Genomic DNA, 25,898 nt, shown 5'->3' with positions numbered 1-25,898 from the left:
CGGGGCGTCCGGGGTGCAGGCCCGGCCCTGTGTGCCCCGGGGACCCTGCGGGGCCGAGCGCTGCCCTTGCCGGGCCCCCCTCGGGCCGGGGATCAGCCGCCCGCCTTCCGCTCTCGGCGCTGCAGAGCTTCGGGGAGGCGCTCTTGGACCCCCGGCCCCGAGGAAGCCGGGGCGACTGCTGCCCTTTGGTGCAGGAGGAGGCTGACCTGGCCGGGAGGTGCTAGCCCTGCTGTAGGGAAAGCGGCTTAGATGGCAAGCTGCGGGGCAGGTGGGTGGCAGGCCTTCAACACTCAGGCTTTAGCTGTGGCGCGGTGGCCCCGCAGCCAGCCCCGCTCGGGTTTTGGCAGGTGATGGTAACTTTGGTGCTGGAGAAGAGGAAGTCTGAAGACCTGGCTTGTGATTAAGTTGATATTGTTTTGTAAGGCCTGTTTCAGGAAACTAAGATGTCTGCCTTGAACAGTTAATATAAGTTATTGAACAACTGTTTACACCTTTTCCCACTGTACGTGGACCTTGAGTCATTGAAGGAAGGTATACAACAAAATTTGTTTGTGGAACTGGAATCTAATTCAGATTTGAGTTTTCGTCTAAGAAATATTTCAGAGTTGTATCTTTCAGTGTCTGTATCATTATTTGGAAGTGTTCTGTTCTAATTCTAGTAGAGCACAGTTGGGAAGAACACGGACTTTGGAGTTGGACATCCACTTTGTGGTTCCCCGTTTCTATGTCACTTGGAAAAATTACTTACCCTAAAGTTATATCCCTGTGTTTTTGAAACAAATATAAAAGTAGAACCTACCTTACATGATGATTATAATGATTACATGAGCTGATGAATGGCAAATGTTTACCATAATGCCTGGCACATAGAATATACTCAAGTGATGATCTGTTTTGCTCATTACCATTAATTATCACCATTCTGACCTAATCCGGGTGTTCTTAATAACATGTTTTCCAAGAATGGCTACTATGTGATACATGACAAGTGTATTTCAACATTTATGTATGAGCTCCTGTCAAAAGTAGACTGGAGCTGAATTATAGGAGAGATAAGGAAATGTTAGTCTAAATGTACAGAGTTTAAGTTATAACTAGAACAAGTCCATAGGAACCACTGTATAGTGTGGGTGATGGTTTTATTAATTTAGTTGTGGTAATCATTATACAATCAATTATAGATCAAGTCGTCATACTGTACACCTTGAATATATGCAATCGTCATTGTCAATTAAATATTTTAAGTTTTTTTAAAGTAAGAAAATATGCACTTCTAATTTCTTTGAGAAAATTTCTGAGTGCCTGTACTGCAAATGCGTAGTTACTTCTTGGATTTTTCTTCCCATTCTCTCATATTTGTTTGGTTTTGGTTTTGGGGTTTTTTTGTTTTGTTTTGTCTTTTCAGACAGGGTCTCCTTATGCAGTTCAGGCTAGCCTTGAGCTCACTTTGTAGCCCACGCTGGCCTCAAACTCACAACAATCCTCCTGCCTCAGCCTCCTCAGTGCTGGGATTACAGGCATGCACCACGATGCTGTGCCTGGCTTTGTTTTTGTTTTTGAAACCGGGTCTCATTGTATAGTTTAGGCTGGACTTGAACTCGCGGTGTAGCCCAGGCTGGCCTCAAACTCAGAGCAGTCCTCATGCTGCAGCCTCCCAAAATGTTGGGATTACGGACATATGCCACCATACCCAGCCTTTGTACCATTCTTCTAGTTACGCACAAAATTGATAAAACTTTGGAGCTGAAAAAAGAATTTGTAAGTCACAGTGTTGTACAGATAACAAAATTAGTCTTCTCTTTTGCTACTTTATATGCTTTTGCTGCTTTGATCCGTAATCATGATCAAGGAATTTTTTTCTCTGGCACTTGATTCAGAATCACCTGTACAGTATGTTCATTTCTTTTAGTTAGCTATGTTAAAAAAGAATGAAGGCATTATGTTGTAATATGGGAACAATCTCACTGATCCCCAAAGATGTCAGTATATTTGAACGAATTTTTACCTTTTGTTATGGTTTGTATCTGGATGTCCTCCTAAAGCCTCAAGCGGTCATGGGAGGCAAGCGGAGGCAACTGAATCTATAGGTGTGGCTTCGTTGTTGTTTCCGTCTTTTTGAGACAGTGTTTCACTATGCAGTTCAGGCTGGCCTTAAACTCACTTTGTAGCCCAGGCTGTCCCAGTAGTACTCCTGCCTCATCCTCCCAAGTGCAGGGATTCTTGGTGTGCACCACCAGGTCTGGATAGAGTGTGTGATTGATTGATGTTGCAGTATTGGAATTAAGTGTGCTAGTAGGATTAAGGGAGGGTGATTGCTGGATCAGTCCACTTATTGGGTTGGCACCACCCTAATCCCAGCAGTCTGAATAAGATAAATGGGGCAGAAAGACACATGTTTCTCTTCTCCCTCTTGTTGCTTTTGCTGTTTTCCACTGCCATGAACAGAAGCTACACTGCACTGGAGCCAGCTGATTATAGACTGAAACCTCTACAAATTGAGCTAATAAATTCTTACCCCTTTAACATTGAGTGTCAGGCATTTTGTCTAAGCAAGAAGAGAAAAGTAACTGATACACTTTTCAAAAAGTTATTTTATTTTGATACAGTAGTCTAGCTGTGATGTCCAGGCTGGTCTCCAACTTTGGGACTAAAGTGATCCTCCTGGCTCAGCTTCCTAAGTAGTTGGAACTACAGGCATACACCTTAGTACCCTGCTTTAATTTTTACATATTCATGATTCTGTTGACGTTAGGCATCTTCATTAAGAAAATTGGGGCTGGGAATGTCACTTGCTGGTAGAACACTAGCTTGTTAGCACATTGAGCCAGGGCTCAATCCCTAGTTTAAAGAAAAAGAAAGGGGGAGAGAGAAAATTCTAATTTGTGCCTAAAAAGTAGGGAATGTAAAACTTTAAATGTTAAGATCTATAACTCTCTTCAGGTCTCTAACAAGTTGTGAAACAGAATTGCATTTGATGTACTTACCTCCTGTAGTTCACTGTCAAACTTTCTCCGTAAAATGTTACTTCAGTAACACCTATGGGCACCTAAAGTGCTTTCGCTGATTCCTAATTCAAATTCAAGTGAATTCTTCAGGCTTAGGTTCAAGATCTTTAAAACTCACAGTGTCCAGTTTATCTTTTTAATGCAACCTTCTTTCCTCTCCCTTCTCTCCAGTCACTGCAGAAGAAACCAAAGATTCCCTTGAGCCCTTCTTTAGTTACTGTAGATAAAACTACATCCACTCATACAAAACCAAACAGTTAAAAAACCAAAAGATTGAATTAAATTGACTGTTTAGCAAGTTAGCTTTTATTCCTGCAATAGTCTTTGACTCACCACCTGAAATGCTCCTGACTCAGTCTCTGACAAATCACCTCCCCGTTAGAGACACTTAGAGGCGTTTAGATTCCTGTCCCATCTAAAGGAGGAGTCTGCACATACTCCTGACCCTTTATGTCTCAGGCGCAGAGAAGCTGATGGCGTTCCGGAAATGGTTCCTAAATACACAACTAGTTTTCTTCCTGAGGTGCTTTTACCTAATACTTACCCATCCTTCCGCTCTCAGCTCATCACTTCCTCTAGGAAACTTGACTACTAATCCAGCATTTTACCCTGCATAGCATTAATAACCTTTCCCTTATAGTGCTGTCAGATTCAATACCTGTACATGTGTGTGTCAGTATGGATATCCCACTTCCTTTTTGCACTGTAAAGAGCAATAATAGCAAGCACTTGTAGTACACTACAGCTCTGGGTCAAGCATTGTGCTGAGGCATTCAACCTTACTTGGGCTAAAATAACTGTATGAGGTGGGTACTGCCAGTCCAGCTTTACAGGAGAGAAAAGTGAGCCACAGGGATTTTAAATAGCCTGCCCACCACTGTCATAGGTATTCAGCAGTAGAGCTAGGGGTAAGGTTGTTTGAGACAGGGTCTTGCTAAGTCTCTAAATTGCCCTTGCCCAGGCTGGGCTTGAATTTGAGATCATCTTGCCTCAACCTCCCATAGTGCTGCGATTACAGGTGTGTGTCACTATGTCCAGCTTTGAGACCTACGATTTGTATATGGAGTATTGAGACGGTGTTTTGCTGTGTAGTTCACGATGGCCTTGAACTTACGATGTGTTCCAGGCAGCATAGATCTTGTAATGACCCTCCTGCCTCAACCTCCTAAGTGCTGGGATTACAGGTATGCGCCACCACCCTCTGCTCAGAGCTGGTATTTTAACCAAAGCTGTCTGGTGCCAATGAACTTACATCTGTTAAAGTCAAAGCACTGTTGACGGTTTCAGAAAGGTTTTAGAAATACTTGGTTTGGGTATCCCAAGGGAAGTGGGAAACTACTCTCCTGTAATAGACAGGAAAGAAACACATACCTCTACACATGGGGCTTTTGAGAGAAGGAAGAAAAGGCAGAAGTGGAGGCAGATAGAGAACAAGTGTTTCTCAAATTCTTGATGACTTCATGTTTGTTCTGTTCACCCTTGATAACAATACCATGAGGTATTATTCTCTTTCTCACCCTTTGTAGTCCTGCTGGCTTTGAACTCCCCATGTAACCTGAGCTGAGCGGCTCTGAACTCAGGATCCTCCAGCATCAGCCTCCTGGAGTGACAGGGGTGTACCACCATACACGCTTACTATCTCTTTTCTACAGATGAGAAGCGTGTGACCCAGCGAGGTAAAATAACTCACACAAGGTCACAGAAGCAGGCGTAGATGCTTTGTGGGAGTTCACTAGACAAAAAGTCAAGGGTGAGGAAGAGCAAAGCAGTAATTCACCTGGGACCTGACTGAGAATTCAAATCATGGGTTCTTCCTCTTCAGAATTCTATTTCTGGCTAAAGAGTCCTAAAAAGGCAGAGCAATATCCTGCACCTGATACTTTTAGATTACTTTGGCATTATTTGAATCAAGTCCAAACAGATATGGTTTTGTGACATGGTTTAGCTATTTCTCCCATTTAAAAAAACAAAGGCAAACTAAGTCCCCATTGGCTGCCCTTCCCTGCTCCCTAGACCATGTCTCTGCTGCTTTTATTTTCACACTGTATCTTCCCAGTCTCCTGACTACAGGTCTCTTCATACCCAGTGTTTGTCTGCAACACTTCCCCAAGGCTCCCACGCTGGCCTCTGTCTCGAAATCCTGCAGTTAATTCTCAGAAACTTATTAGATGTATTTAAGACGATTGATCACTGTCTTCTTGATTGAATGGTTCCCAAACTTCTTAAGGCGGTTTTGAGCTTTTAAAAACTTAAAAAACTAAAAATGCCCTTGAGATGCTAAGGGCTTTGCTGTCTTAATGTGACTTCTAACTGCCTTAATGTTTCCACCTGAATATCTCTTAAACTCTTAAACTGAGTCCCAAACTGCACTCCTGATGTCTCCACCGCCCAGTACCTATACCCTGCTCTATTCCCAGTTATTTTTTATCTCACTGAATGGCTATTCCTCTGGCCCAACGCTCAGCACAAAATTTCGGTGGTATTGAATCCCATCTTTCTCATAACCTGTGTATCCCTCTCAGAAAAGTCTGTTGGCTTTACCTTCAGAACAGGTCCAGAGTCCAGCTTACTGGCCCTGCCATCAGCACAGTTTGGAGCCACACCGTCACCTCTATACTACAGAGTCCACCAAAAATGTATATAGTACCCACTTCAGGAAAAGAAAAACTTGTATAAATATTTTAATACTGAATTTATGAAGACATCATGAGTATCACAGAAATTTTGTATCCTTTGATCAGCATTTTCTCTTTCCCTTGCCTCCCAACCCCCTCGCCTCTGATGAGTGTCATTCTCTCTATTTTTATTTGTTCCGTTAATATGCTACACAAAAATGAAATTATGTGATATTTTTCTGTCCCTGGATTTTTCTGTCTAGCATAGTGTCTTCTAGATTCATCCATATTAGCAAGAAGTGGCAGGATTTCATTCTCTTTAAGACTGAATATTGTAGTTCTCCATTATGTGTATATTACAGTTTGTGTCTAGATGTTCCCCCAAAGCCTCCTGCAGTCATGGAGTGGGCTTCTAGAGTTCATGATAGGTACGTGGTCCAATGCTGGGATTATGGGTGTGAGTGCTACACCCGCCCTGGGACTGGGAGCCTGCATACAGTATACAAGGGAGGGAAAGAGGCTTGCTGTCTGCTGCTCCACCCTTTTTGCTCTTGCTGCTTTTGCTGCTACTGCCATGAACCACCCTGCTTTGGAGCCAGCCAAGTATGGACTGAAACCTCCACAAACTGTGAGCTAAATAAACCTTTCCTTCCTTCATTTTGGGCGCTGGGTATTTTGTCCGAGCAGTGAGAGAACAGTAACTGAGACAGTGTGTACGCATGTTTTATACTTGCCCTTCTGTCGGTGAGCAGTTATCTCCACATCCTGCCCATTGTGATCAGGCCACGGTGGACACGCGGTGTTTCTAGCATTTTGATTTCAGCTCCATTGGTTCTCAACTCAGAAGTGGGATTCCTGGATCATATTCCCTTGCCTCCTTCAAGTTCACAGATTCTAGATTATGTTCTGGATAGGTGAGATGTCTAAATCACGGATCTTTGTAAATTTACCTTTTTTCTTTTCATGTGAGGTAATCATTTAAAAAATAATTTTTAAACCTATCATTACTGATGTCCCTTAAAATGACATATCATTAGGAAAGGAGCCTATGACCTCTGTTCCGAGACCAGGATTTCTGAATACCAAGGAGTGTCTGCCATTTCTATCCTCTCCAACCTGAGCTACCTACTTGATGCATCCTTGGAACTATTTTTAACCCTGTGTGTCTCTGAGGCACAGTCAGAGACCAACCTTTCCACTGCCAAGAGGTTGGCAGACAAGATGCTTTTACTAAAAATAGTTCCCAAGCTAAGGCTCTGCCATCCTTATCCTGATAGGGTTCAGAAGCTCCTTTCTTGTCCATTCCCACAACCTAGTTGAAAACAGTGCTGCAGCCATGTTGAACATCATAGCTGAGTTTGGAGTGGCATAGCTGTGGTTAATTCAGGTACACTATTTGAATTTAAACTGGAGCCCAGGGTCTGAATACAAGTAAAAATATTGCCATCGTGCTTCTATGTGTGTGCCACTGAATTTTTCGTTTAGTTGTTTAACTATGTATTTCCCCCCAGTAATATTTCCCAGGTGAGTAGAACAGGATTAGCACCTTTTTTTGAATGAATACTACATACCAGTTAGAGGTAGAACTAATATTAAAAGTTCATTTTTCTTTTTGGTTTCAGAAATATCGGGCATTCTTATAAACAAATCAGGATAATCAATAATGTCTGTCCCTGCGGAAGACCTGTGTCACCACATGAAAGTAGTTATTCGTGTACGCCCTGAAAATACAAAAGAAAAAGCAGCAGGACTCCATAAAGTGGTCCAAGTTGTGGATAAGCATATATTAATTTTTGACCCCAAACAAGAAGAAGTCAGTTTTTTCCCTAAAAAGAAAACTACAAATTTTGATATTTCAAAGAGACAAAATAAAGATCTTAAATTTGTATTCGATACTGTTTTTGATGAAACTTCAACTCAATTGGAAGTTTTTGAACACACTACCAAGCCAATTCTTCGTAGTTTTTTGAACGGATATAATTGCACAGGTAATTTTTTCAGGTTATCTAATTATTTCTCTATTTGATTTCATTGTTACATAGGAGGAATGTGTTATTGGTCCTTTCTTCTAAATATAGTCAAATTTAAGGACTATTTAAGCACTATTTCATTTATGAAGCTTTTCTCTTCCCAGGGCTTTGCTAGGACCCCGAAGGTAGTCCTGTCACTATCCTGTATCATGAAACCACGTGCTTCTTACAACTGATGATAGCAGATTTCTTATAACTTACATTCATAACTATTCTTACTGCTTAACTATTGTGTATCCCTGGTGAATAACCAGACATTTCTGAACACTTGGCAGTTTTTTTTGCAGCACCATTTTTCTTTAAGGTACTTTGAACCAAATCTGTTAAAACTCCATTATAATTGAATATCTGATATTATTTTAGCATATCTTCAACCCAAGAAGCATCTGTAATGCTTTGGAGAGGCTTTCATCTGCCTCCCAAAATGCCATATTTATTTCTCAGAAAAAGATACATACCAAATGGCCAGTTAATTTAGTGATTACAAGTACTATTCAATGATTGAACACCATTATTAATATCTTTTGTAATTATCAGTTTTTATATTTTCCACAGGATATTCCGCAGCTATACCGTATTCTATCTCTCCCTCATTTTATTTTGGTTTTTTGGTTTTGGTGTTTATTTGTTTGAGACAGGATCTCACTATGTAGTTCAGACTGGACTTTAACTCACTATGTAGCCTAGGCTGGCCTCAAACTCAGTGATCCGCCTGCTGCTGCCTCCCAAGTGCTGGGATTACTGGCATGCACCGCCATGCCCAGCTGATGTTTTATTTTTATCACAGGCTTACTTTCTTGATCATTTACAATTAGAATGTGTTTTATTGTTTGGAACTGGTATAATTCTCATTTGAAGCATATGTTCCTTTCCTTTATAAAATTTCATATTTTCTGTAGAAATTTTTAAATCTTTTTTCTTGACTCCAAAATATCCAGCTGTCCGTTTATGTAAAATAGAACAAAGTAAAACATAATAATAATGTATGAAGATTTAATGCCTTAACTGATTATTGTACTGGGTGTTTGCCACTTATAAATTAAAGAGTAGATGATCCTATGCATTTGAAGACAGTATAACTTTTATGTTGTACAGGAGAGAATATTGGAAACAAAATAATTTGTCTGAAAGGAGAATTTAAAAAGGAGCTTTGTAAATAGCCTCTGTCTGAAATTCATTTATGTGCTTGGTTTGTGTTAGGGCACACAGGGCACTGAGGGCTTCCGTCTTGGTGGAGCTCATGGTTGGAAGTACTTTGTGATATAGGCAAGAAGGGAGGAGCACAGGTTATCGCCTACACTGAGGGTTAAATTCAGGAGTAGACCAGACCTCCTGTGAGGACCCGGAAAGGCACAGAAGATGACTTTAGTGCTAAGTGAGGACAGGTGATACTTATGGGGTTTAAAGTTGCCAGCCAGGATACCCAGGTGGAAGTATCCGCTGGAAAGTAGATACAGTAATCTTCGTGTCATAATGAGCTTTAACGCCTTTTCATAAAAATTCAGTACTTGCGTATGGTGCCACGGGAGCTGGGAAAACCCACACGATGCTGGGATCAGCTGCTGAACCTGGAGTAATGTACCTAACCATGTTAGACCTCTACAAGTGCATGGATGAGATTAAAGAAGAGAAAATATGTAGCACTGCAGTTTCTTACCTGGAGGTAAGTTGGCAATATTGTTTAGACTAATCACTGTTTTTGAGAATTGTGCACGTTAACATGGCTCATTCACCTTACAGTCAAATCTTGGATTGGGAGTAACTCGGTACACGAGTGTTCCGCATGACGCATTAAAATTTCCTAAGAAATTTTAATTTGATAAATAAAGTGATGTCTTGCAGTACAGGTAGTCCATCATGCTGGACATGACCTGATCACAACTGGTTCTTCTCTCTGCACCTCTCTTACTGCTTTTATACACAAGTGCTCTGGATTATGAACGGAGAAAATTACTCTCATAAACCAAGGTTTTATTTTATTATATTTATTTTATTTTATTATATAAGAAGTTTCTGAGAAATGTATAAAATCATGAAAGTTCTTGTTTGGAATATTTTTAAATATATCTTGCTCTGTTTTCTATATTTTTCTGGAAGGGTATAATCTCAGACTTATAGGGAAATTGCAAAATAGTAAAAAGAACTTCCAGATACGCTTGACTAAAATCTCCATATATTAGCATTTACTACATTTGCTTTGTCTATGTGAATGTCTTTATTGTTTTAAAACTGTGTAAATTGTGAACTTGTGAAAACGGGAAATATTCTTAAATAACCATTGAATAATTATCAAAATCAGGAAATTAATGACATTATCTACTCTGTTGACCTTAATGAGATTTTGCTAATTATTGTGTTAAGATCAACAATTGAAGTCACTTGTGGTACCTCTTTAGACCCCTTTAATGTGCAGTCTTTTTCTGTGTGGCCCGTTGTGTTTTATGATACTGCCATAGACTCTTCAGTTTGGGTTTGTCACACTTAGATTCAAATTGTGCAGTGGCAGAAACACCACAGAGGATGTGAAAAGTTCTTATTGCCTTACATCAGCGTTTCTGTGTGGTTGGTTTGTGCCATTACTGGCAATTTTAACTTTATTAATTTTATCTTGAGGATGTTTACAAGTTTTTCCCACCAACAGTACCACTTTATCCTTTATAATTAATAAATACCCTGTGAGGAGACAGTGTAAATATCCTCTTCTACATCAAGCATATATCTATTAGTGTTAGCATCAACTGGTGATTCATGCCTGCATCAATTATTATGATGGTGATTTTTAAATTCCACCATTTTTTTCCATTATTCACTGGCATTTTGTTGTAAGGAAGCCCTTTCCTTTTGCTTTATAGCATCAGCATGGACTCAAGGGTTCTTATTTTTCTTCAGGAGGTTAGAATTCCTGTCTGTGATGATCTTCTGTGTGTGCGCTCAAATTGTGTAAGATGTAGGTAATTGAGGCGCTCTCATGGTGCCTGTTGTGCCCTTTTGACACAACACCCCGCTGCTTCTTCAGGCCCCCCTACCACTTAATAACAGTTAGTATTCAGCAAATGATATCTAACAGCAGACATTCAACTTTGTGTTCAGACAGCGTCTGAGAAGCTTTTGCACATTCATTGGCTATGTTAGTAAGTATTTTTTCTGCTGTCAGAAAATTTCTCATAGTTTGGTCCCTACTGAGGGAATTTCTTCCAGTGGTTGATTAAAATCATATGCATTGCTAAGTTTCCCAATCCGTGTATAGAACTTGGAGATAGAAGAAGAAGAAAACTCAGTTTTTAAATATGAAAAAGAGTTGTCCTGACAGGTGTGATGGTGCATGCCTGTAATCCCAGCACTCGGGAGGCTGAGGCCAGGCTGGATTACAGAGTAAGTTTAAGGCCAGCCTGAACTGCATAGTGAGACTGTCTCAAAAAGACAAAAAAAAGATTGTCCTGAATGGAAGAAGGAAGAAACATTTTTTTTTTTTCTTACCTGGGGAAATTTTTGAAACTTGGTTATTTTCATAATTTTTGAAAGCATTCTTTTAATCTGCTATCACTATTAATGGCAAGGCTTTCCACTCAGGCAGTGCACCAGAACGACCTGTGGAAACTTAAAAATCCATATGGCTATGTCTCGCCCCAGATATTAAAATTTAATAGTTCTGGGGTGTAGGCAGAGCATCTGCGTTCCTGAAAAGCTCCCAGGTGAGCCCGTTGCATAGGTCAGCTTGACAGTGATCTTTCTCTTTAGGGTGACTGAAACAGAGACGGAGAAGCGTAGAGAAATGACCGCCGCTCATCTGCAAAGCAGCTGGAACATTAGCTCTTCATATTACCATCTTTCCACTTAGAGCTTAGCACACTTCAGTAAAATGCTGTCATTTACTACAGAGAATGATTGTACCAGCAAAGAACTACACTGCAGGCTTCGTATTAGAACACAGAAGAAAATACTATCAAACTTTCTTTTGTATTTTTTTTTTAAATCAGTAATAGTTGTCATGATCACTTGGTTGACAAATATTAAACTGTGTACCTTTCATTATGAAATCAAGTGGATAATACTATTTCTATATGTTACGTATTTAAGTTACTTTTTAAATGTTGCCAAAGGTAGGAAATGCAGAAGTATTTTCAGCATCACGCAGTATCTAGGGACCTGGTTCCTTCATCGTTCAGCTGGGGAATGGCTTCCTGCTAAACAGCTGTGTGTTGGTCACAGGTGAGGAGTAGTGAGGTAAACACCACCTATCACGGAGTGTGGGGTTTCTATCCACACCTATTCTCTAAAGGTTCTGTATTTCCAAGAAGTAAGGAAAGGAAGCCTGGCCACCTTACTTAACCTTTGTTTTACCATAGTTATTGTCAGAAATTAGGGAGTGAGTGTATAAGGACTCAAACTATAAATTTGCATTTTAAGCCTAAATGATCAAACATTTTCTGGGTGGTAGAAAATCATGGTAATATTACATAAAATGGTGAGAAGAATGAAAATGAGCTGCTGCTTATCCTTTTTTTTTGGTTTTTTTTTTTTTCGGTACCGGGAATCGAACTCACGACCTTGTGCTTGCCAGGCAGGCACTGTGCCGCTGAGCTAAATTCCCAGCCCCTATGCTTATCCTTAAAGTAAAAATTCTAATAACTTTAAGTCAGCAGTAGGTGTGTGATGTAGGCACTGTTATTTTGGTATCAAAGCTAAAGCAAGTTTTTTGTTTTTGTTTTTTAGGTATATAATGAACAGATTCGTGACCTCTTAGTAAATTCAGGGCCACTTGCTGTCCGCGAGGATACGCAGAAAGGAGTGGTTGTTCAGGGTCTATCTTTGCACCAGGTATGTTTATAAACATCTTTTTCTCCTATTAGCATAGTAAGTGTGGCTAGTTGGCCATTATTTATTTTCCATCCTGTTTGAGAGAGAAGTGAACTAGTAAAGTATAGAACTGAATGACTGAAGTATGTCATAGACTTTTGTTTGCTTTTAATTAAGTGAACTTTTTCTTCCTGAAAATCTGCTTGAAGACTTAACATGTTAAATGCATTTACATTTTTTGCTCGGTGGTGGGACACTTTTCATAGAGTTTCACATGTGCAACTGTGGCTCTAATCCCCAAAATAACCCAAAAAAAGGAAGAAGAGAGGAAAAGAAGAGTTTATTCAATAATTTCTATCCAAATTTCTCTAGCCCAGATCCTCACAAGAAATTTTACAGCTACTGGATAATGGGAACAAAAACAGGACACAACACCCCACAGACGCCAATGCTACCTCCTCTCGTTCTCACGCAGTTTTCCAGGTAACAGATCACTGGGCTGTCTCTCTGAAAATGGAATTTAAAACCAAAAAAGCAGAATTCATGGGTGATCATTGTTATACATGAGAAGAAAATATCTTCATTTGTAGACCTGTCCACCTTTCAGTTTTTCTTCTCCGTTTCAACTTTTGAGACTATTTTATCATAAATTAGAATTGAGATGATATAAATAAAAAATATGAATTTTCAGCTTATTGCATATAAGATTTTAAAAAAACATAGGATTTATAGGTATGGGACGGTAGAATAGTAGTGATGGAAGTTGTTTTTTTACATTGGTGAAAATAATTTTTTCTGTAGATACTTAATTTGGAGTAAGACTTCTGTCTACAGATGTAGATTCATAGAATCTATGAATCTACAATTAATTGGGAAGATACTAATTTTCTTTTTAGAAGGTTTCACCATAAGACCATTAAGTAGCTGCATTCTTTAATACTTCAGCTAACACACATGTTTTAGGAACACGAATCCTGAAAGAGCTAAAGCATCAGTTAGTGGCTCTTCTTGTTTATGGTTTCCAGTCTGTTTATATCCAAATGATTGTATGGTCCTTCATCCTAGACTGTGCTATGTGGAATTAATCATATAAGAAAGAAATTTTCCCATTTGGAAAGATTCATTTCTAAGGCATTCAAGCCATTCACATCATACCCAGTCACCAAGATTTCATTGTCTTCTCTTCCTACCGTTGACTTTTCATTTATCAGTAGTTTTGAGAGAAATTTTATCTGTGACACTAAGAGTCCCTTAAAATCTTAGACCTTGCTTTATAGGAAAAGTTGATAAGAGAATTTTATAACAGAATAGTAGCTACCTTCTTCATCTCTTACCACCTATTTTAAGATAAATTGTTCCAAAACAATGTAAAATAGCTGAAAAAGAATTATACTTTTACACAAGTATACTACTATCTTTTTATATATAACATTCTCCTAATTTTGGGAACGTACAATAGTTTTGGAGATCAAAATAAGTTTACTCTGTTGTTTGGATCAACATGCAAAATCATCTTTCCTGTTTGGCAGTCTTAGACTCATGTAAAGTTTTCTGACCACTGCCTCTGTTTTTCTTAGGAATGTTATTTTTGTAGGACCTAGTAGGATCTACTGTGATGATTTCATGTTTTGCCTTTTGAAGGGTCAGGGGTTATTTTCCCTGTTATGCTATTAGTCAGCTTTTTGTTGCTATAAGAAATGACTTAAAATGATCAACTGATATGTGAAAAGGTTGATTTTGGCAGATGGGTTTGGAGGTTTCAGTCCATGGTACCTTGATGCAGGTGCTTTTAGGCCTGTAGTGAGGCAACACACCGTGGCCTGGAGCACCTGGAGGGCCAAAACTGACTATTTCCAGGACAGAAAAATAAAAAGGAAGAGGAGCTGGTGCCCCACCATTCCCAGTGACCAGAAGACCTTCCATTCACCTTCTTTAGAGTTGGGCTTTCTGCTGTGTTGCTTAGGCTGACCTCAAAACTTCCTCAGCTTAAATGATCTTCTGCCATCACCTGCCTGAGTAGCTAGAACTACATGCCTATGCCACCTCTTCCTGGTAGAACCAAGCTGGGGAACAAGCTGTTAATATGAGATTTAGATTCTGAGTCAGATACAGAACACTTGGTTGGTATGTGGAGGACCCTGGGTTCAATCCTTAGTATAAACTTAAAAAAAAATAAAACAAAATCTTTGATCCATTTTGACTTTATTTTAGTGCATGGTGATAGACATGGGTCTAGTTTTAGTCTTTGGCATGTGGAAAGTGAGTTTTTCCAGCACCCTTTCTTAAAGAGGCTGTCTTTCTTCAAGTGAACATGTTTGGCCCCTTTGTTTACAATAAGGTAGCTGAGTGTGTTTGTCATTGTGTCTGCATCTTCTAATCTATTCCGTTGATCCTCAGGTCTGTTTTTTGCCAGTACCATGCTGATTTTATCACAGTAGCTTTGTAGTGTAATTTCAAGCCAGGGATTGTGATGCCTCCTGCCTGATGTCTATTGATTTATTAAAAGATACACTTAATGCTTAAATTTTTTTTCTTGACCAATTTTGCATGTTTATGTCTGATAACCTGAACAACTAATTGTAAGACAACAGTATACAGTATAAGAACCATTGCTGAATTCCTGTCATCTTAATTAGTGAAGCTCTGTATCATGTCTAATTTTTTTTATTACTTTTTATTCTCATGGTTTGATCAGTCTTGCATTCTTGGCATCCAGTAATCTGAGCAACTTCATTGAAGATAACAATATGTAATATAACAACCTTTGTTAATTCCTATCATCTTTTTTTGATATCCTGTATCATTTTTATTGTTTTTGTGTTGTTTTGTTTTTGTCTTTGTTGTTATTTTATTGTTTTTTTTTTTTTTTAAAAAAAAAAAAAAGTCCCAAACATTTTATATGGCTTAAACATATAAGAAGTGTTTGCATTTTTTGTATTTTTCTTAATGTTAGTAATTATTTCTGTTCTTCTTAGAAAATTCAGTCAGATTATACCTTGTTCAGAACATGTTTAGGATGACAGTAATATTATTTTGGTTTCATGGTGCTTTGAAAGAAAAACATGTTTCCCTTTTAATTTTGTTCAGTTTTATCCTCATTTTTCCTTGTTCTTCTAAAATTTAAGATTTACTTGCGACAGCAAGACAAAACAGCAAGCATCAACCAAAACATCCGCATTGCCAAGATGTCGCTCATAGATCTGGCAGGGTCCGAACGGGCCAGCTCCACCAGTGCCACAGGGACCCGGTTTGTGGAGGGCACAAACATTAACAGGTCCCTTTTAGCACTTGGAAACGTCATCAATGCCTTAGCAGACACAAAGGTACGCACTTTTCTTTGTTGGCTAAATATTTCGAAATATTAATACATCATTTCTAGAAAGATACTGTTTCATATAATGTTGTTTTGAAGGCCTATTGCAAATTGTATTTGAAGAATGTATTGATAATTTTTAGATAACAGATCATAGCAGAGAATCTGAAGTATCAGAAAGCTGTATGGGATTATTTCTGTTTCTTTTTGCATTTGTATTTTGGCAAGATACTGTTTTTTTTTTTAATTTTCAGTTTCATACTTAACATTAACTAAATGAACATTAATGATTATCAGATTTGTAATGAATATTATATGGTACCAAAAAAATATTGTGTGGTACATTCTTATCACTTATTTGGAACTAGCTTGATTTTTAAAGTGACAATTTAATAACTATTATATAACAAGAATGACAACTAAATTACCATGAAGAGAAGAAAACATTTAGCAAACAAAATTCCTTTCTAGACTGTATTTTATATACTATTAATTTTTCAGGCTATGGTACACCAATAATATGGTACATTGTTCACAGCTAGCAATGAGCCAGTGCTGATACATGGTTTGTTATATACTAAGGTTCATACTTAGATACAGATATAATCTTTAAATAGGATTTTTCTTTTATATATTTACTGTATAGTCCTATAACACATATTATTATCACTTCAGTCACCAATTATATCATAAGTCTGGGCAAAGTTGGACAGTGCTTAAGTTCTTATAGTGAAGTAGTAGCAGGTTTGCATTTAAATGTGGAAAATGGCATAAGAATTCTTTTTTTGTTCTTTCAGAAAAAGAATCAGCATGTTCCTTACAGAAATAGTAAGCTTACTCGCTTGTTAAAGGATTCTCTTGGAGGAAACTGTCAGACTATAATGATAGCTGCTGTTAGTCCTTCCTCTTTATTCTACGATGACACATATAACACTCTTAAGTATGCTAACCGTGCAAAGGACATTAAATCTTCTGTAAGTGTGTTTATGTTATCTCTGTTGGAAGAGTTCTGGGTGAATATTGCAGTATTTATATAAATCTAATGAAAATGTTAATTGGGTTTGTGTTTCTATTAAAGACTCAGGCAGCTGAGTGTTAGAAATGTCTGTATAGCTGTTCACTGGACACTAACTTAGTTAAACCTTGAAAGCCTCTTATTTGTGCATGCAATGGGTAATAGTATTCAGTCGTCAGGGTGCACGGGTGCTTTAATACGTTTCTCCCCAACCTTTATCACATCATGGCACTTGGGTTTTGGGTCACAGTCTGGAGTGATCAGTCAAGACTTTCACACTTTCGTTGTCACCGGCAATGATGCCGTGCAATAGCTGAGCACCAGCATTTTCTATCTGAGGTCTTTGGAAAGGTTAATCTCTGCAGACCTCTGTCATTTCATGTGGAAAACAGCTGTATCTGCCTCCCATTTATAAAGTAAACAGTCTTTTCTAAATTTATTTCCATATTCATGATATTGATGTATATGTAGCTAAAGAAATAAAATAATTTGTGGTTATATATTTTCTAAAGGTTTGGGGTATATTTTTTCTAAGTAAGTCAAAACATGATGTGTGTTTAAAACGATAGCATCTCAGGTTAAAAGAGATCTACAGTGACACCGATGTGGTGACTCCTTCCGCTTTTCTCTGCTGTTTCCTTTATGTGTCTGCAGAGAACCAGTCAGTCCATCCTAAGAGAAACATTCACATCATCTGTATGAAGTCATATCTATGAGTGTACACAGGTTTTTCACACACTTGTTGTATATTATTTGCTCTCACCCACTGTATCAGGTGTTTTTAGCTCCACTGTACAGTTTTGCAGAGCTCAGAATTCTAAGTAAAGGTAAAAGAGGAGTTGGAATCTAGTTTTGGACTTAGGTATTTAACATTCTCTCCACTATTTCATGTATGCCAAGGGTCCATACTTTTAAAAGGATGAAATGTTATAAGAACTTAGTAAAACCTAGTTGAATTCATTACTGGATAGAACATGAAGTTATCTTTGAATTTCTAAAAGTCAAAAAAAAGTCAATTCTTATCATATTGTGAATGAATGTTTAAAAGTATCTTTTCTCAGTAAAGTAATATCTACAACTTCATGTTTGTTATTAATATGCTCAACATGTCCTCTTGACATGGGTCATAGTCATGAGCATAATCAATCATGATTATCACATGATCAAAACTAACAAAATCAGAATTGATGGAAATCATTTAATGAGAAGTAATGCCAATTTGTTCATGTGTGTGACTGTCTAATTATTATCTCTTTATACACAATCATAATTTCTGTCTTTTGACAGCTGAAGAGCAATGTTCTTAATCTCAACAATCACATATCTCAGTATGTAAAGATCTGTACCGAGCAGAAAGCGGAGGTATGTCTATTTACATTGTTATGTTAATCTCAGTTCCTTATAGGATTCTTCAATTCTAATCGTCCAAGAAATTACTGCACTCCTTATGACAATTGCAGTCTGGCTTATTAAGTAAGTTTGCATAGCTGGAAGTTTGCCTCAGCCATATGTAATGGAGTCAAATAAATTGTTTTATATTTTAACTCTTTGTTTTCTCTCTCCTAGATTTTAATGTTAAAGGAAAAATTGAAAGCCTATGAAGAACAGAAAGCCTACACTGATAAAAATGACAAAACAACGTTAATGATTTCAAACCCTCAGGACAAAGAAATCCAAAGGTAAAAATAACATTAAGGTATCATTTTGAGGAATTTATTATTTTAAAATTTAGCAAATATAGGGGCTGGGGATTTACCTCAGCGGCAAAGCGCCTGCCTGGCAAGCGCAAGGTCGTGAGTTCGGTTCCCGGTACCGGAGAAAAACCAAAAAAAAAAAAAAAAAAATTAGCAAATATTTCGTATTAATTGTGATCATTAATGTTAATTAATGTTACTTAATATTATTTAATGTTAACTGTCAAACAAACTCAGTTGAATTTAGGAAGTTGCTTATTGTTCTCTATGTTGTACTTTTTGCAAACCAAATAATTTTTGTTTTTACAGGTAGTGAGGAAAACCAGTACTTCGGCCTGAGACAGGAGATAAAAGACAGTTATATCAGTTGTGAAATGAACTTGTCTTTAGTTGTGTTCTTGCTTTTCTTCTTTAATGTGGTCATTTGCATGCTTTGAATATAAGTCTCCTTGCCTATATTTTATTGATTCTGTATAGTGCCACTAACTCACTTATTAATTTTAAACCATTGATTGTGTAAATGAAGATGTCTGAGTGGGTAGTAATTTTCCAGACTGACCCATTGTCCTCCTAGCACCACTGAATATTAACATTTTTTGGCCCAGGGTCCCGACAGTGTGGAAGATTGTCCAAATGGCTTGGAGGAAGTTCTTTTGATTATTAACTACTTTTTCTTCCTTAGCTACTGCTAGATTATTTTTATCACGACAGTGTAGATGTTGCTGATTTTTAGGTGCAAAGTAATTTAGGCTAATCACTACAGCACTTCTTACAAGCAGTACAAAGGGAGGTGCTGGGTCCTCACTGCCAGACAGTAGCAAGAAACATCCTGTCTGTCAGGTCTTGACCCTTTGGCCTCGCCCTCTGTTACTTTGCAAGCACCGTGAGAGGTCATTGCAGCAGTTATTTCAGTGACAACAGTCAGTTGTAAAGTGAAGGGCTCTGTCTGCAGATTTGTAGTATGTTTCATTTATTTCTGTTACTCCTTGTAGCAACTGATTTCAAGACAAACTGTCATATTTTATTAGTTGTAAGGTGTTTTTATTTTCTTCCAGTTTTAGTCTTTAAAAAATAACATAAGTAATTTGATATTCATTTAGTCTCATTAATGAAAGTGTTGAATTCTGACATTGCTGGTTTGCTGTTATAGTTCCCTTAGTCAAACATGCAAAGAGTAGCTTTCTTTTTAATGAAAGTTCCCTCAAAAAGAAGTCACCAGTTTCTCAAAATTGGGGTAATTGCTTCTATAGAATTTCCCAGTACTACTTAATCAAGTCTGCTTTATCTGTTGAAATCTTAAAAATTAGTAAATGTTTCTGGATTTGACACTTTCACAATGGGGCTGTGATTTGTGTGTCTCATTGGTGGGTGGCTCTGATTTAATTTTATTAATAAAAAGACTGATAAAAGTAATTAGATCAGTTTGTACCATCAGTGGTACAGAGCTGCCCGGTGGGACAGCCGTGCACGAACCAGTGGTGGTTCAATCATGAGCTAGTGGTAGTTCCAGCCAGTGAGAACGTGATAAGACAGATTATTCAGAGAGAAGATGGCCTAAACTATGAAATAAGCATTTATTTGGGAATTTTTCACATTTAAATAGTTTTTAGTCAGTCCCTTAGGGCACTTTGTGTTTTAATGATTTTTTTTTAAAGGAGCTCTCTAGAAACCTTCGATACTAAATCCCATCCTTCCATCATAATTAGTAAATACCACCAAGTAAAACGTCTAGACCACAAAATTAACAAATACTTAACATTGCCCTTGAGTAAAAAGTTATAGAAAAACCGAGAATTTATCTTTGGGTATAACCTAAAGAAAACTTACCAATTCATTTACTGGCATTAGCCTTGGTGTAATATGATACAGTGAAATCATAGTGTCTGTACATATTTCTTATGAAATTTTTATCAGTTTGACAAAACTGCAGTAAAGTCAATGTACTGTGGCTTATAGTTATTCCCAGCAGAGTTTCATTAAGAACTACTGACGTAAATTGGCACTATTTGTACCACAGGTCCTTACAAATATATCTGAAATTCTGGCCAGAGAACATTTATTTTTAAATGTCCATACTTGATTTTATTTTAAAGGCTTCACAGTTACTTGTTCTTTGAGATGTGTGCCTGTGTATGACTGGTCATGCTGCCTCTGTGTCTCAGAGCTGATCTGTGGCCTGACAGCACAGGTAGATTTTTTATAACTCTGAAATATCACGGTGAGCAGTGTTCTGCTGACCCTGCAGGCACGGGACTGCAGGGTGATTGAAGGCTTTTCCTTCCAGCCAGTGAGGTACTACTCTGGGCATTTGGGGTCTGGCTCAGACTCCTCAGCTTGGATTCTCTAGATGCTGTTGCCCTTTGGGAGACACCTGTCCTCCATTCACCGCTTCGTGAGCGTGGAGGCCTCGGGTCCTGGCGACGTCAGTGGGCTCAGTGCCAGGCTGTAGGGAGGACTGAACCGTATGGTGTGTTTTACTGTATCTCCTTTGGAGGCTACAGCGGGCTCCCTGGCTTTCTCCCAGTGTTGTGTCTTCAGTGAACCAACGCCAGGGTGGCTGCTCATGGCCTGGGAACGACAGAGCGCTCACTCAGGTCATCATCCTTTGCCTACAGACATGAAACGGCTTATTTCTCCTGAACAGTTGAATCGTAGGCATATAGACACACAGACAAAATATAATATTAATTTCAGAGGACTGGTGATACCTATATTTCCTATAACATGATTTTCTTTGGAAGAGAGACATGACAACTAACTTAGTAGAAATAAACCGAATACTCTTTAAGTATTTTTGTAATAGGAAGGAGTTATTCTAACTGACTTGCTCTTGGTCATGGAGTATATTCTGTAAGTGGGTATATGTGTTTGTTTGCTTGTTTGTTTTATTTTCCTTTTCTTATGGTATTGCGGATTGAAACCAAGGCCTTGTGCAAGCTAGGTATCTACTGTACCGCTGACCACCCTAACCTTTTTGTTTTTTGAAATATTGTTCAGTTGCCTCATCTAGTCTTGAATTTGAGATTCTCCTGCCTCAGCCTCCCAAATAACTAACTACAGGCATGCACCACCATTCCCAGCCTTATTTATTCATTTCTTTAAGTTAAATTTTGTTTCATTGACCATAAAATTGATGAGTTTCTGTAATGCATTTTATTTTTGGTAGATTTCAAGAAATTCTTAACTGCTTGTTCCAGAATCGAGAAGAAATTAGGCAAGAATATCTGAAGTTGGAAATGTTACTTAAAGAAAATGAACTTAAGTCATTCTATCAACAACAATGCCATAAGCAAATAGAAATGATGTGTTCTGAAGACAAAGTAGAAAAGGTATTTAGCAATATAACATGCAAACTTTAATTCTAAAACCTTGATAGCCAAGGTTACTTAATTACTCATTCTCTACAAGTGCATGGAACGGCTCGAGGAAATATAGCAGACATTATTTTAAATGCCTCAAGTAAACAAGAAAGAAATTTTAAATTCCTGGGTTTCAGAAAAAGGAAACCAACGAAGCGCAGTCTTTGTTTGCAACTGTTTTCTGAGCATTTCTGGCAGTCCTAGCGGGGAGTTCACTTCGTGAAGGAGAAGGGAGCTCACATGGTAAAGGAAAGTCTCCCGCCCCCGCGGGGGAGTGCAAGCGGCTCGTTCACAGAGGGGCAGCGGCCCATGGCTGCTTTTAAAAACTGGGATATCTTTTCTTACCCTAGAAAATAGGAAAGAAGTGATAAACTAAAAGTTAATCATAAAGCTTCCCTTAACCTATCATTGATAGCATTTTATCAGTAATCCATTATCAAAATAGTTGTCAAATATTAAACCATTATCAAAACCACTATCAAACCTTTAAGTCATTATCAGAATAAATTATTAAGTGCAGTGTACATGCTTGATCTTACTGAAAATTACTTTTTAAAACAGAAGAAAAAGTAAATTTGTATCTTCTGGGGGTGTGCATGTAATTACACAGGCTGTGCAGGCACTCTGCCGCTGAACTACTTCGTAGTCCCTGGCTGTGTCTCTGAGACCTGTTGCTGTGTCCCACGTTGACCTTCTTGCACTGCATAGTGGTTCCCAATATTTTTTGACAAATATAATGGTTTCTAAATAGCAGAATATATTACATGACTAATGTATCATTGTTGTGAACCCTTTCACATGGTTGCTAAGTGGAATTCTGAAATCTAACCTTATACAGTTTAGGATTTATATTATTTTATTTCAATTTTTAGCACTCCTTCTAATTTTTTTTTTTTGTCTTTTTGAGACAGGGTCTCGATGTGCAGTTCAGGCTGACCTTGAGCTCACTTTGTAGCCCAGGCTGGTCTCGAACTCCCACTGATCCTCCTGCCTCAGCCTCCCAAGTGCTGGGATTATAGGGGTGCACCACCACACCCAGCATAAAGTAATTTTTAGTTGGATAATTGTTTTAAATTTTGTAGAGATATCTACTAAATACTTTTTAACAACGGCTCTTATTAGCACTCTGTATTAACTGTGTGCCAGACAGGTTTCAAAAGTGCTTAGCGTGGATTAATTCATTTGGTGTTTATAATAAATCCATGAGGTAGAGCCACACTTACCACTGCCTTGTGTTTCAGGCCACCTGCAAACGAGATCATAGACTTGCAATGCTGAAAACGCGTCGCTGCTACCTGGAGAAGAAGAGAGAGGAGGAGCTGAAGCAGTTTGATGAGAATACCAGTTGGCTTCATCGAGTGGAGAGCGAAATGGGACTCTTGGGCCAAAATGGTCGCATCCCAAAGGTACAGATGTATTTGTCTGTTCAGTTGGTTTGGAAAAACTGAACTTTTTGAAATTCTTATCTTCCTTATTGAGTAAGTATCTTTCATAAGGCACCTCACCTGTCACCCCATTTCTCTGAGATTTAACTGACGTATTTTACTGTTTTTAACCAAACATCGCTTCTGCTTGATAATTTCCTGGTATATTTGCCTTCCCTCTACTTTCAGAAGAGTAAAGTTACTTTTAAATGTTCTTCTTAAGGAGTGCCTTTTATGAGGTAGCTCTTCAGCTGAGTAATCTACTTCGGACTCCATAAGGATTCATCATGTAGATAATTTGTGCTAATATTGATATTTCGTGCAAATATAGTTTTAAATGTGGGCAGGACTAATTTTATCATGGCTAACGAAAGTGATTTGAAAGGTTATGTGCATGTGCGTGGCTAAAGATATTCCAATTAGAATATGGAAAGGTTATGTTTATTCATGTTGGGAGTGATGGCTAATGGTTTTTCTTCTATGATCAGTTTGATCTGCCAGCCCTGAGACTGACCCTAAGACCTTTGCACTAAGCTACATCCCCACCCTTTTTTTTTTTCAGACACCATAAGATGGTGTTGTAAGGTGCCAACATGCCCAGACGTAGCTCAAACTTGTGATCCTCCTACCTCAGCCTCCCAGAGCGCTTGACTATAGGCATGGGCCACCTTACCCAGCTTGGACTGTGTTTTGCTCACCTTAAGATAAGTCTTGAAATACGCAGTTCCAATATGTTAGCTATGCCATTATTATCCTTGTCATTTTATGAGTATGTGACTTTTCATGTCCAGCACTGAGCTGACACCTAGACCAGAGAAAGGGAAACAAGGGACAAGGACACCTTCCCCAGGAGAGCAGAGTCTCCCAGCACATGCCCAGGCTCTGAGGCTGAGACCATGGCCCACGACTCCGGCTGTGTGACTGTCCCTGGATAGAAGATGCCTGGGCAAAACTGGAGTTCTCTTGATAAGAAAGAAGAAAACAAACAAGAGATAAGCATCCAGCAGCAGCTTTTACAGCACTGCTAACTTTGAGCCAAATACTTAATACTTTAAAAGAGTATTTCAGTTTCGTTTTTCCTAAAAGGAAAAGTACCTTAAAGCCTTGACTTCTAAAACTCTTTACTCTGTCCCAGCTAATTGACATGTATTCTAAAATCTTCTAATTTCTAGAACACCAGACTAAAAATAGAGAGGAACTAAAATACCTAGTAGTAAATGCTAGGGATCTTTAATATTTAAAGGTAGATTAGGACATATAAAGCATACCATAGTATTATTTTAAAGTAACATACCGCCTTATATAATACTTTAAAATACTCCCCACAAAGAAAATGCAACTAATAGAAAGAGAATATCCACTTATAGTTGGAGTGTTTGGTAATTCTGGTATTTGATAGTCAGTTTGAATACTGGCTCACACAGTGATTTTGGACAAATGACTAAATGTTGATGTTTTAATTTCTCATCTATAAATATATTTAAGAAATTATGAGCTTAAATGAAAGTTTGTATTAGAGAATTAACAGCAATAAATAATAGTAGTCCATAAATAATCGTAAACAACAGTAATACAAATGTCAGTAACGAAAGTGTGGAACACACAGAACAGTTAGTGGCATCATATGGTACATCTTCAGTGTCTCCTCCGGAACAGTGACTCTGACCTTTTCAGGAGTCATAAATGTGGCTGAGATTTGAGAGTCTAATCGAAGATACACAGATCTTCTCCTGCATGGGAGATTGGAAGGTCACATTCATACAGCTTTGCATATGTTTTCAGTCACTGAAGTTTCCTGAAGCTCTTCTGCTAAACAGTGTTCTCTATCACAGAAAGAAAATAAACCACATTTTTTAAAAGGCCATATCTATCTTAAGATAATATCATACTTCAGTACCAAGTAAAAATGACCATGACCCATCATTTATAGATGAGAAATTAAAACATCAACATTTAGTCATTTGTCCAAAATCACTGTGTGAGCCAGTATTCAAACTGACTATCAAATACCAGAATTACCAAACACTCCAATCACTCTAGCAGAGATTGCCTCGGCTTAGGAAATCTGACTTCTGAAATTCTATGCAAGATATAAGTCTTCCACAACTGTTGAGATTCATCTGAGGATAAAAGAGCCTCTGTCATACCACAGCTACGAGTACCAAAACCGTGTCCTGGATGGAAAGTTTTCTAAGACAGTAGCTTGTAACCCTGGCCCTGTGAGTGGTTATCAGTCAGTCCTCAGGAGCTGATTCTCATAGATTGGTAATAGATATTCAGTATTGATACTACATTTTAGTTCATCCCCTTTATTATGTGATTACTTAATGATCAAGGATTGTGGTTACATTTTTACCTTATTTAAAAGTAACTACTGAAGGTGCTTTATAGTTTTCTAAATTCATTACCACTGTTTGTGGCTGTAATCTGACAGATTAGAATATATTAGATCAGCCCTTTTAGGACTATTTGTACTTCTGAGCAGCACAACCTAATTTGCATGGTGCTTATATAATCTAGTATGTTGGTGCATGAAATGAACATTCTAAATTATGCCCGCCTCCAGCGGGGGAAGTACTTGAGAACATGCCTGCTGTTAAAGACATAGAAAGGTTGACTGTAAAACTTACTAGTTTGCCTTTGCTG

General features: G+C 38.2%; 1 protein-coding gene across 1 annotated transcript in view; it reads left to right on the top strand.

The window, feature by feature from the left end:
- Kif18a (kinesin family member 18A) overlaps positions 1-25,898 on the top strand; it is a 58,815-nt gene that overhangs the window by 644 nt on the left and 32,273 nt on the right. The window contains exons 2-11 of the mRNA XM_005401755.2: positions 7,243-7,608; positions 9,156-9,313; positions 12,364-12,468; positions 12,820-12,930; positions 15,573-15,770; positions 16,558-16,734; positions 18,063-18,137; positions 18,342-18,454; positions 21,636-21,798; positions 23,070-23,234. Coding sequence (XP_005401812.1) covers positions 7,284-7,608; positions 9,156-9,313; positions 12,364-12,468; positions 12,820-12,930; positions 15,573-15,770; positions 16,558-16,734; positions 18,063-18,137; positions 18,342-18,454; positions 21,636-21,798; positions 23,070-23,234 — 1,590 coding nt within the window. The 5' untranslated portion in view covers positions 7,243-7,283. The remainder of the gene's footprint in view (positions 1-7,242; positions 7,609-9,155; positions 9,314-12,363; positions 12,469-12,819; positions 12,931-15,572; positions 15,771-16,557; positions 16,735-18,062; positions 18,138-18,341; positions 18,455-21,635; positions 21,799-23,069; positions 23,235-25,898) is intronic.

Source organism: Chinchilla lanigera, unplaced genomic scaffold (assembly GCF_000276665.1).
Source record: "Chinchilla lanigera isolate Chin_1 unplaced genomic scaffold, ChiLan1.0 scaffold00075, whole genome shotgun sequence".
Lineage (NCBI taxonomy): Eukaryota > Metazoa > Chordata > Mammalia > Rodentia > Chinchillidae > Chinchilla > Chinchilla lanigera.
Note: the sequence above shows the minus strand (reverse complement) of the source record. Positions and strands in the feature narration are given on the sequence as shown.